This window comes from Narcine bancroftii, chromosome 7, assembly GCF_036971445.1.
Source record: "Narcine bancroftii isolate sNarBan1 chromosome 7, sNarBan1.hap1, whole genome shotgun sequence".
Lineage (NCBI taxonomy): Eukaryota > Metazoa > Chordata > Chondrichthyes > Torpediniformes > Narcinidae > Narcine > Narcine bancroftii.
Window position 1 is genome coordinate 40,884,306 of NC_091475.1, and position 11,849 is coordinate 40,896,154.

An 11,849-nucleotide genomic window follows, 5' to 3' on the forward strand; every position below is an offset into this window, starting at 1 on the left:
GAAGCAGTGAGGATGCAGCTGGTATGGGAGCTTGGCAGATGACATGTCTGACAGAGGAGACATTCTCATTTAATTTGATCTGGCTCCAAGAACAATGTAAGATAAGAGAGAGGCCTTCCTCCACCTGGGTGAGAAAATGTACCAGAATAACTCATTAGTTCCAATCCTTGACCCTTTCTCCATAGCTTTGCAAAGTTTTCTTCATCTTATATTTATCCAAATGAAGGTCACAACTTTCTAAGCAGTTAGAAGAGATTTTGCACTTTGTCAAATACTCTTGAACTTCTACATGTGCATGGTGGAAAGTATGTTGCATTATTACCTAGTTTGGCAACTTGAATGTCTAGCAATACTAAGGGCTGCAGAAATTGGCAATCCTAACAAAATTCATCACAGGCACAGACCTCCCATCCATTGAAGACATCTGTATAAGGCACCGTCTCAAGGAAGCAGCCAGCAGATTAAACAATTCCCATCACCCTGATCACAATCTTGTCTCACTACTACCTTCAGACAGAAGCTTAAAGTAGTCTGAATTCCAGCATCTCTAGGTTCAAGAAAAGTTTTTGTTCAAGAACAGTTTTTATCCAATAGCTATCATGTTCTTTAATCTCTGCTTAACCCTAACACTAACCTAGAATAGCAACATCAAAAGATGTGTCTGAACTATTGAAATGTGACTTTTTTTTGCAATAACAACAACTGTGAATATTTATTTATCTATCTTTTACATGTGTACCAGATTTCAATAGGGATCTTATCTAGAGGCTACACCTGGCAATTGGAGTCAGGTGTCTTAGGATTTGAAAAGCTCAGATCAGTAGGAAGCTGATTGGGCAAAAGAGATTATGTGATCTAGGGAACTTGTGACACAGGGTGGTATTAATTCACTTCAACTCAGCAGTGGAGGGAGTTGGTAGTTTTTTGTTGACTGGAGTTCCACACAGTACATGCACCAGTGAGTAGGAAATTTACAACTGACTAGTTTTATTTTGCCTACACATTCATTATTTCTTTTTCTGTTGGGATATTGTGGTTATTTCATGTTTTCCTATTCTAGCTGGTGTATCTTAGGTACATGTGTGACTGCAGCAAGTAAGAATTTCAGTGCATCTGTACAGTATATGACAATAAACCCTCCTACCTCTTTACAGTGGAGCTGCCTCCACCACATCTCCAGGTTCATCATTAACATAGGGATTGTCTAGAAGAATCCAGTCTTTGTGATGCCATTCCCATGGAGGTTAATATAGGTTATCAGTCATGGTCATGAAAGATATTTAATATAATATTATAGCTCAGAACCATTGTGAGACAAAAATAGGGGATCAAAGATTTGCCACCCAACCGTTGCCCTTGTCAGTCTTAGAACAGTCTTCGTTCCTTTGCATTGCTGTACTGATTTATTGTGCAGTATTATTTCCTGTAATAAATCAATATGTATAGTGTGCAATTCTGGCACCCCATTACAGGAAGGATGTGAAGGCTTTGGGAAGGGTACATGGTGATTTTCCAAGATCTGCCTGGATTGGAGGGCATGAGCTATGAGCAGAGATTGGACAAACTTGCATTATTTTCTCTGGAGAATTGGAGGCTGGGGGTGGGGGGGTGACCAGATAGAAGTTTGTAAAATGATGAGAGGCGTTGACAGACAGAATCGTTTTCCTCAGGGTAAAAGCATCAAACATCAGAGGACATGTCTTTAAGGTGGGGGAGGGGGAGGAGTTTAAAGGAGATGTGCTGGGGAGATTTTTTACTTTGAAAGTGGTAGGTGCTTGGAGTGGACTGCTTAAACAGATAAGATAGAAGCATTGAAGAGGATTTAGGATCGACACAGAAACATGCAGGAAATAGAAGGATACAGATCATGTGCAGGCAGTAGAGATTTAGTTTAATTTGGATATTGCGTTCGGTACAAACATGGACCAAAGGGCCTGTTCTTCTGTGGTACAGCATTCCATTGCATTTGAGACCCAGAACTAATGATGCCATTTGCCTACTTAGCATATCTAAACCCCATCTTTGGTTTGCCAGGATATCACCAATACTATTGCCAAAGGATATGTGGGTAACAAGATTTATTTGTAAAAGTTACTTAATGCATCCACCGAATGCAGCAAGCACTCCTTTATGGGGACTATACAGTGTACACATTCCATGAATTTAGTGGTTGCTCAGCACTGTAATGTGTCCCATATGCTCTTGTTTCCTTTGAGTAACATCAGCGGAAGTACATGTTGTAATTTTCCAATTAAGGTAAAATGAATGCATGTGTTGAGCATATGGTTCAGGGACCACGGCCTTATGGAAAATAAATCACTGAATAGATTGATTACAAAAACTCACAGAAGTTACAATGGTCATGACATGAATAACTTATTTGCATTAACCGTTACATTACAAGGTGCACTTGGTTGTGCGAGACACAACAAGACAAATTGCAAAAACAACTGCCAGTTTTGCATGAAGTAATGTCTCCAAGTGGGCACAGATAACCAGGCAGGTTGCCAAGAATGGCTGAGGCAAGAGGCAGGAGCTGGCAGTGGAATTATTTGAGAGGAAGTTTCAGAGATCTAGAACAAGATGGTTGAAGCTCCCCAGTGGAACGAGAAATGGTGAGAGGGTGGAGGATTGGATTTACTAGAAGAACAGTGCGCAGGCAAGAAGTAGCACATGGTTGGGAGGTGCGGACATAGGGAATGAGATGGTGGTTAGAAAGGAAAAAACTGTCAGACTGGGCCAGTGATGAATCAGGGAGATTACTTCAGAACATTGCTGGAGATGTTAAGCAGACCTGAGAGGTCAGTCCCCAAGCATTCTCGGCAGAAGTTCCAGCATCCTGCTGTTGTCCAGAGGAAGTTCCAGCTTCCTGCTGAGGTCTGGAGGATGTTCCAGCATCCTGCTAGAGTCAGGAGGACATTCCTGTTTTCTGCTGGGGTCCGGAGGAAGTTCCCGCTTCCTGATGGGGTCCGGAGGACATTCCCGCTTCCTGATGGGGTCCGGAGGACATTCCCACTTCATGCTGGGGTTCGGAGGACATTTCTGCTTCCTGCTGGGGTCCGGAGGAAGTTCCTGCTTCCTGCTGTGGTCCGGAGGACATTCCCGCTTCCTGCTGTGGTCTGGAAGAAGTTCCCACTTCCTGCTGGGGTCCAGAGGATGTTCCCGCTTCCTGCTGACGTCCGGAGGAAAATGCCACTTCCTGCTGGGGTCTGGAGGACATTCCCGCTTCCTGCTGGGGTCTGGAGGACATTCCTGCTTCTTGCTGGGGTCTGGAGGACATTCCTTCTTCCTTCTGGGATCGAGGAAGTTCCCGCTTCCTGCTGTGGTCCAGAGGACATTCCCGCTTCCCGCTGGGGACTGGAGGAAGTTCCCGCTTCCTGCTGTGGTCCGGAGAATGTTCCCACTTCCTGCTGGGGTCCGGAGGACATTCCCGCTTTCTGCTGGGGTCCGGAGGACATTCCCGCTTTCTGCTGGGGTCCGGAGGACATTCCCGCTTTCTGCTGGGGTCTGGAGGACATTCCCGCTTCCTGCTGGGGTCCGGAGGACATTCCCGCTTCCTGCTGGGGTCCGGAGGACATTCCCGCTTCCTGCTGGGGTCCGGAGGACATTCCCGCTTCCTGCTGGGGTTCGGAGGACATTCCCGCTTCATGCTGGCGTCCGAAGGACATTCCCGCTTCATGCTGGCGTCCGGAGGACATTCCCACTTCCTGCTGGCGTCCGGAGGACATTCCCACTTCCTGCTGAGGTCCGGAGGATTTTAACGCTTCCTGCTGGAGTCCGGAGGACATTCCCGCTTCCTGCTGGGGTCCGGAGGTAATTCCCGCTTCCTTCTGGATTCCAGAGGACATTCCCGCTTCCTGCTGGGGTCCGAAGACATTCCCGCTTCCTGCTGGGGTCCAGAGGACATTCCTGCTTCCTGCTGGGGTCGGAGGACATTCCCGCTTCCTGCTGGGGTCCAGAGGACATTCCCGATTCCTGCTGGGGTCTGGAGGAAGTTCCCGCTTCCTGCTGTGGTCCAGAGGACACTCTCTCTTCCTTCTGGGATCTGGAGGAAGTTCCTGCTTCCTGCTGGGGTACGGAGGACATTCCCGATTCCTGCTGGGGTCCGGAGGACATTTCCGCTTCCTGCTGGGGTCCGGAGGAAGTTTCTGCTTTCTGCTGTGGTCCGGAGGACATTCCTGCTTCCTGCTGGGATCCGGAGGACATTCCCTCTCCCTTCTGGGTTCGAGGAAGTTCCCTCTTCCTGCTGGGTTCCGGAGGAAGTTCCCGCTTCCTGCTGTGGTCCAGCGGACACTCTCTCTTCCTTCTGGGATCTGGAGGAAGTTCCTGCTTCCTGCTGGGGTCTGGAGGACATTCCCGCTTCCTGCTGGGGTCTGGAGGACATTCCCGCTTCCTGCTGGGGTCCGGAGGACGTTCCAGTTTCCTGCTGGGGTCCGGAGGACGTTCCAGCTTCCTGCTGGGGTCCGGAGGTCGTTCCAGCTTCCTGCTGGGGTCCGGAGGACATTCCAGCTTCCTGCTGGGGTCCGGAGGATGTTCCAGCTTCCTGCTGGGGTCTGGAGGATGTTCCAGCTTCCTGCTGGGGTCCAGAGGATGTTCCAGCTTCCTGATGTTCCAGCATCTTGCTGGTCTTGTAGAGCATTTAATTTTCTGATGGTGCTAATGGTTGATAACTCAATAAAATATTTCACCTGATTTCTGTGAATTTATCTTTGACCAATGAAATTATGAGAATGGATTATAGAAATATCTCTAATGATATCATTTTTTTAAAAAAATCAATAAAAATAGTCCTTGTAAGCAATTTAAATGACTGCTTTGAAAGCAGTTTGTGTCACGGTTCTTTGCTAATTTATGAAAATAAAATTAATTACGGATGCCAGAGATCTAAAATACATCTGCTCTCCTAGAGCTAGCACATCAAGGTAACCAAGAGAAGTATAGCAGCTCCTCTGCTTTCTAAGGAGATGGGCATGTCATTGAATTCTCTATCAAACTTTGACAGGTATATGTGGCAAGTATAATAGCTGGTTGCATCACAGTCTGGTTTGGTAATTCGAGTCCCCTGGAATGCAGAATGTAGCAAGTCTTGCCAAGTCCATCACGGGCTCTGGCCTCCCATCCATTGAAGGCAGCCATAATTATAAAGGGCATCCACACACTGGTCATAATCTCTTCATGCTGTTACCTTCCAGCAGAAGGCAGTGAAGCCTGAAGTCCAGCACCTCGAGGTTCAAGGATATTTTTTTCCCAACAGATATCGGTCCCTATTCTACCCCAACCCAAACCATAAACTGCTCCAGGATGACCAAAAGATGTGGCTGCACTTTTGAAGCATCACATTTTCCTTGCCATAATTGTAACTTTGAATATTATAAATCCTTTTCTATTTATTATCTGCTTTTTCTGTTTTGGCATATTGTGGGAATTTAATGTGTATTCTTGTAGTTGGTGTACCTTGTGGACCTGTTTGGTTGCAACAAGTAAAAATTTCAGAGCATCTGTACATTGATAGTTTGCTGTCATATGTCTATGTACAATAAAAGTAGAATACACTGGAAACTCAGTAGGTTGGGTAGTATTGTCTGAAAGAGAAACAGTTAATGTTTCAAGTCAGAGGCTCTTCATTAGATCTGGGAAATAATGTAAGCAAGTTAGTTTTAATTTGTGAAGATTTGCAGATGTTAAAAATTGGAAATAAAAGCAAACGAAAAAAACATGCTGGAAATACTCAGCGGGCCAAGCAGCTGCTATGAAGAGTGAAATCTGGGGCCCTGCAGTGCCACTGGAAATGCAAGGAACATCACTGTTGATACAGCCATCGAGTCAACAAAGGTAGGGCTTCCAGGTCAAAGTGTGATATTTACCCACCAATGATGCACCCTTTGAAAGCTGGGCCCTGTGGGAAATATACTAATGAAAAGGAAACCATTTTGATGTTCTCTTATTTCTTCAGATCGCTTTCTCTCTTGATCTTAAGAACAAAGAAGTATCAGACTGACAGGTGGTGACAAGCAAAAAATTTTTCAATTCCTCATCGTTGTTTCAGTGGCTTTAAACCTTGCTGCACCTTGCAAGATCTAGTCAGCCATGTTGCCTGTTGGCACATTGCTCCCTCCAAATACGCCACTTTATCTTCATTCAACAACAACTAACCCAGCAGGAGAATAAATATCGCATTTTTGGCAGTTCGCCATGAAATCAAAGACATGCATCGAACAAAATGTGACCTGCAGTCTGAATGATTCTCCTTCCCCCAATACAAAGAAAGAGTTTTAAAAAAAGCCATTGAGTAACAAAAAGAAAACAATTAGAGCTTCCTCAAATACATAAAGTGGAAGGGAGTAGCTGAAATAAATGCTGGTTCCAAACAGGATGAGTCAAGGGTATTAATAATGGGATGTAAGGAAATGGGCAAGACTTTGATCAAATATATGGTATCTGTATCAACAAAATAATAAATCAGTGGCAAAAGGGAGGAACTTGAAACAATTCCAATCAGTCAAGGGAAGGTATTGGGGAGCTGGATCTGTTGGCCTGAGACTGAGAATCTTCAGAGAAGAGGCAGCAGGGAGATTGATTTGTCGATCATTCAACATTTCTGAGATTCTGGACCATCTGCAATGGATGGGAAAAGGACAAATGAAAGAAGAGAGACAGAACTGTCACTGACGCCTCTCATCTGTCCTAGAGAAAATGTTGCAATCTGGTATTGAGAAAGTATTGGCGGAGCATTTTGAAAATTGTAATACAGTCACGCAAAGTCAATATGGTTTTATTATATCTGATGAGTTGGTGGAGTTATTTATGGAAGTTGGGAGTGACGTGGGAAAAGAGAAACAAGCTACATTTGGCTTTCCCTAAGATATTGGGAAGGGTAGTCCAGTGGCACAGCCAGTCAAGCATCTGCCGCTTGTGTTCAATCCTGACCTTGTGTCTTGTCTGTGTGGAGTTTGTCTGCGATGGTTTCCTCCCACATCCCAAAAGATGTGCAGGCTGCTTGGTTAATTCTCTGCTGAAAATTGCCCCAGATGGTGGTAGAATCTGGGGTGAATGGGTGCAACGATGATGGGAATATGAGGACAACAAATTGGTTAGGTTAAGATGGGGTAAATTTGGGTTCCAGATGGCTTGTTTTTGTGATCCCTCTCTATCTCCATGTTTTGATGAAGTGCAACATTAAAAGCTTATCTGCATGATGTGGGATCATGGTGTTGGTGGTAATAGGTAAGAATGTGTGGAGGATGAGTTAACCACAAGAGGAGTTGAGATAAATGGTCCCTTTTCAATTTGGTTAGATTAGATGGGGGACCAGACCTATTTACAATCTATATGAATGCCTTGGATAAAAGGACAGGGAGGACTTTGATCACAATTGCTGACAGCATATGGGGTGAAAGGGTTTCCTGGGATAAGTACGAATGCACAATTGAACTTGCATTCAGATGGGGACGATATTATTGAATGGCAGAGAGGGCTTGAGGGGTGGAATGTTCCTAATTTGTATGTTTGTTAGTGTGCCAGAAGAGCCAGTGCCCAGGCACAACCCAGTAGGTGCACATAGTTTGAGGCCAGATCTGTGAATGGCTGTGGCCTCCTTTGTATTATTGCAGCCTTCTTGGATGTGGGTTTTTCTGCCTGGTTGCTGGCTTCAATGCTTCCATTGCCTTTGTGATTTTTCGTTTTACTGTTTCCATCCTCTTCAGTGCAATGTCTTTGACAGCAATTTCAAATGAGGCCAGACAATTATCTTTGGTTCCCTGATAACAATGAAATTTGCTTTGTGGAGGGAAAATAATTACATTCCCCAAGAGGAAAAAACGAAATAAGGTCCCTGACTTACTCTTGCAGGAAGATAAGACACTGTAGCTTGTTGAATAAGTTGCATGCATCTTGGTAAATATCTTCAACCCACAGACATTCATTTATAATGAGTAAAGTAGATTTGCATTAGACCTTTCGGTATCTAGAAATTGGTTTGAACAGCTATAGTCTTGGAGCAATTTAATCATAGAAAGCGTCAATGCATTTTCAACAGCAGTGATGGAAGTTCAGACTGCAGTGTTGATCAAGTACCGAGATGTAATTTCCACTGGCCAAGAGACTGATTTTTCACAGGAATAAAATTACAAATCTCGTCTCTGTTAAATGAGATTCATGACCATCCAAAAAGGAATGCTCAATTAAATTTAGTGATTTTGAACGAATGTTCACCAGTGGTTTTGTTATTTTTCTTAGATTTTCTGATTCTGGGCATCACTGGCAATCCAGGATTTATTGCCCCACGTTAGCATGTTAGAAGGTAGGGCTGTTTTGAACTACAGCAGTCCTTCAGGTGAAAGAGCTCCACAGTACTGTTGAGCAGGGAACTTCAGGGTTTTGCAAATTGTATATTTGCAAATCTGAATGGTGTCCGACTTAGAGGGTGGGTGGTTGTGGGTTTAGGAGGTAGCATCAGAATAGCCTGAGTGAGTAACTCCAGTGTTTAGTAGATGGTACACACACCAGAGCAGTTGGTGGACAGAGTGAATGTTCAGGATGGTGGATGAATGCCAATGAAGGGCCTGCTTTGTCCTGGTGCTGCCCTTAGCCAATCAAATAGAGAGAATCCAACTTAGTGTCTTGTAGATGGGGGAAAGGATTTGGGTGTCAGGAGATGAGTTGCTCACTACCACACACCTTGATTCTGACCCGCATGGCATTTTCAGTGACAAAAATCACATTTAAAAAAAAAGCAAGTGCATTTCTAAGTTGCCAACTTTCCAGCTGATTTCACCCTTCATCCCACCCTTTCACATATTCTCCAGTTGCTTTAACACTCACACAGGCTGCTGCCAACTTGTGGTCAAAGGACTCCTCATGAGGCTGTGGGCTGCCGGAGACTGGCTTGTGGGAACCAGGCATTGGATCTAGGACCTAGGATCTGAGGGCAAGAAAGGCTCTTGGAGGGCCTCAGGCACTGAAAGTCTCCTGATCGTATTGGAAGTCTCTGATCTGAAGCTCGGGCTACCAATGGATTGAACAGGAGTCTGTGAGGCTGCAGGAGTGCGGGAGCTGGCTGTGGCGGCTGCCCTCTCGCCAGAGCTGGAATTTCACTGAATTTTAACTCTTTGTGTCCCATTTTTTTTCTGATTCTGTTGCTCAATATTCTGATGTTCAGGCAGATTTTAGAGGCTAGTAGAGCCTGCCAGGGTGCTCAGGGTCTGCAACAACAGAAAGAATGAGAAGAAAATCCATTGTTTTCCTCTTTCGCATCACTGGCAGCTTCATCTTGTTGTGAGATACAGGGCAATTCCGACATGTGTCCATTCCAAGATAGGATCGGTCATCCAGAACAGAACACGGACGTGTATCGGGGCATACCTATAATCACAGACATTTGTGAAGCCAAATGTCCAAATGTTATGGTGCCCTGAAATAGGAGAACTATGTATAAAAAGTGCTGTAATTTCTACATGGTCAAACCAAAATGTATGCAAATAACCTTGAATAAAATCTGGAATGAGCACTTTAATCACGTGAATTACAAATTTAAAACTGTGAAGCAAGGGGAAAAATAAAAGAAAAAAAATGTATTTCTCAAACATTATGGAGGGTATTGTAACCTTTATCATGAAGAAGGACAAAGGCAGCAGATACAAGGGTACATCACCACCGACAGATTCACCTTCAAGTCATACACATCCTGGAAGTGTATCACCCATCCTTCATTGACAGTGAGTCTCCCTCCCGGAACTCCCTATGCAGTGGCACTGAGACTAGATTCACCAGAAGGACTGGAGAGGTTCAAGATGTTCAACCACTAATTTCTTAAAGGCATTCAGGGATGGGCAATAAACACAGGCCTTGTCAATGATGTCCAGATCCTGAAAATGAATAAATTATATCAACATTCCCTCAGGAACCTGCTACTCTGGATGAATTGTTGGGAGTGAGAGCAAGTGAAGATGAGCATGGAATGTGAGCAATGTCCTCAATAGTATCCCTGGGAATCTCCCTCCAAATCTGCATGAAAGTACTGGAGCCAGCTCTGCCTCAGTTAACTTGTTTGTCTGTATGTCGTGCGTTCTTCAGTACAAAGCTTGACTGCTGTGCAGGACTGAGGGAATTCTGTACTGTTGGAGGTGCTCTCCTTCAAAGGAAATACTAGAACAAGGCTCTGCTGAATCTCTCAGATGGACGCATGTCTATTTTAAAGAGCGGAGTGTTATTGCTCGGGTCCGTGCCAAGATTTATTTATTTCTCAAAAGATCTGATCATTTTGCATCCTTGCTTTTTGCAAATTGACTGACAGGACTTATTCATTACCTCTTAGATGTTATGCCATTGGTTGTAAGGCACTTCAGCATGGGGTCAATTCTTTTGCCTTAGCTTTAACAGCAACAACAAAATATCGGCAGAGAGAGAACTGTGTCAAACAGAATTTATCAGAGAGGGAGAGAAAGAGAAAAAAGGAAGCAGACCAAACAAAAGGGAGTGAGAGCAAGGGGAGTTGAAGAAAGAAGCATAGATAGATAGATGAGACCGACAGGGAGAAAGTTTGCATCATTATGCATGCATTGGAGGCAGGCCTGATTACAATGGTGCCCTCTTCATTTCCCACAGAAAGCTTTCAATGAAGACAGAGATTATCCTTCAAAAACCCAGCAAATTTCCATTTTCCAACACCAGCCTTTCAATAGGTACCCAAATGTCTGCTCTGCATCTCTATGGCAACTATTTATGTTGAGCTTCTCTGGAAGCTGTTCTCAAATACAAAGGTTCTTCCTCCCCCTCCTCCCCCCCAACAAAAAGTCTTAATTGTGATCATTTGGATTTAGCCACATAACTGCAAGTGGCAGAGTTGTTAAAGGTGGTTCTGTATACGGACCAACGTCGAGAAGTGGATCAGATTTAAGTTTTGCAGTGGCGAATAGCCAATGGAGAATTATTAGAAATATTTATCACTGAAATGTTAAACTGTGGATTCAAAGTTCTTAGCACTCTTTTTACATCAATTTTCTGTGTTTTATGAATGGTTCAGTTGCAAACAGTGTGATAAATTGATGGAATCTGGTCCAAAATTGATACCTGAATTGAACATGAGGGTCAGAGGTTTGGTGTTGGAGGTGGTGAGGAGTAGGGTGGTTAGTAGAGTCCAGGACATCAAGCAGAAGAAGAGCAAGCGATGAGCTCCCATTCATCAACCTTCACAAACATTTCAAAGATCAATGGGATCTGCCTCTCTCCAAGCAACATTTCAGAAAGACTAGGCAGCTTTGTTCATTAAGTTCATTTCAGCATTTTAACTGGAATCATCTATATTGTGGAAAGGACAATTTTCCTTTCTAAACAGCAGTGAATGGATTATTTCAATTTAGAACTATAGAACACTGCAGCACAGAAAATAGGCCATTCGGCCTTTCTCGTTGGTGCCCAAACATCATTCAATTGTTCCCACTGACCTGTACCCATTCCATGACCCTCCTGACTGCTCCCACCCATGTATCTATCCAATTTCTTCTTAAAACTTGAGCCCACATTTATCACATCAGATGGCAGCTCATTCCACACTCCTATCACTCTGAGTGAAGAAGTTCCCCCTAAACCTTTTCCCTTTCACACTAAAGTCATGTCCTTTCGTATTTATCTCTCCTAATCTAAGTGGAAACAACATACTCGCATTTACTCTGTCTATACTCCTCATAATTCTGTAAACTTCTGTCAAATCTCCCCTCATTCTTCTACGCTCCAAGTAATAGAATCCTAACCTGTTTAACCTTTCCCTGTAACTCAACTCCTGAAGACCTGGCAACATCCTAGTAAATCTTCCCTGAACTCTTTCAGTCTTTCTAATACCATTCCTGTAATTT

General features: G+C 44.1%; 1 protein-coding gene across 1 annotated transcript; it reads right to left on the minus strand.

Moving 5' to 3' along the window:
- Positions 1 to 2,908: 2,908 nt before the first annotated feature.
- Positions 2,909 to 3,679, minus strand: LOC138739995 (variable charge X-linked protein 1-like). Its single transcript, XM_069892446.1, has one exon. The coding sequence runs from the start codon at positions 3,677 to 3,679 to the stop codon at positions 2,909 to 2,911; it is 771 nt and encodes a 256-aa protein (XP_069748547.1).
- Positions 3,680 to 11,849: the final 8,170 nt, after the last annotated feature.

Bases quoted from the DNA above. Each gene is read 5' to 3' on its own strand.
- LOC138739995 (XM_069892446.1), bottom strand. From the start codon at position 3,679: ATGAAGCGGGAATGTCCTTCGGACGCCAGCATGAAGCGGGAATGTCCT.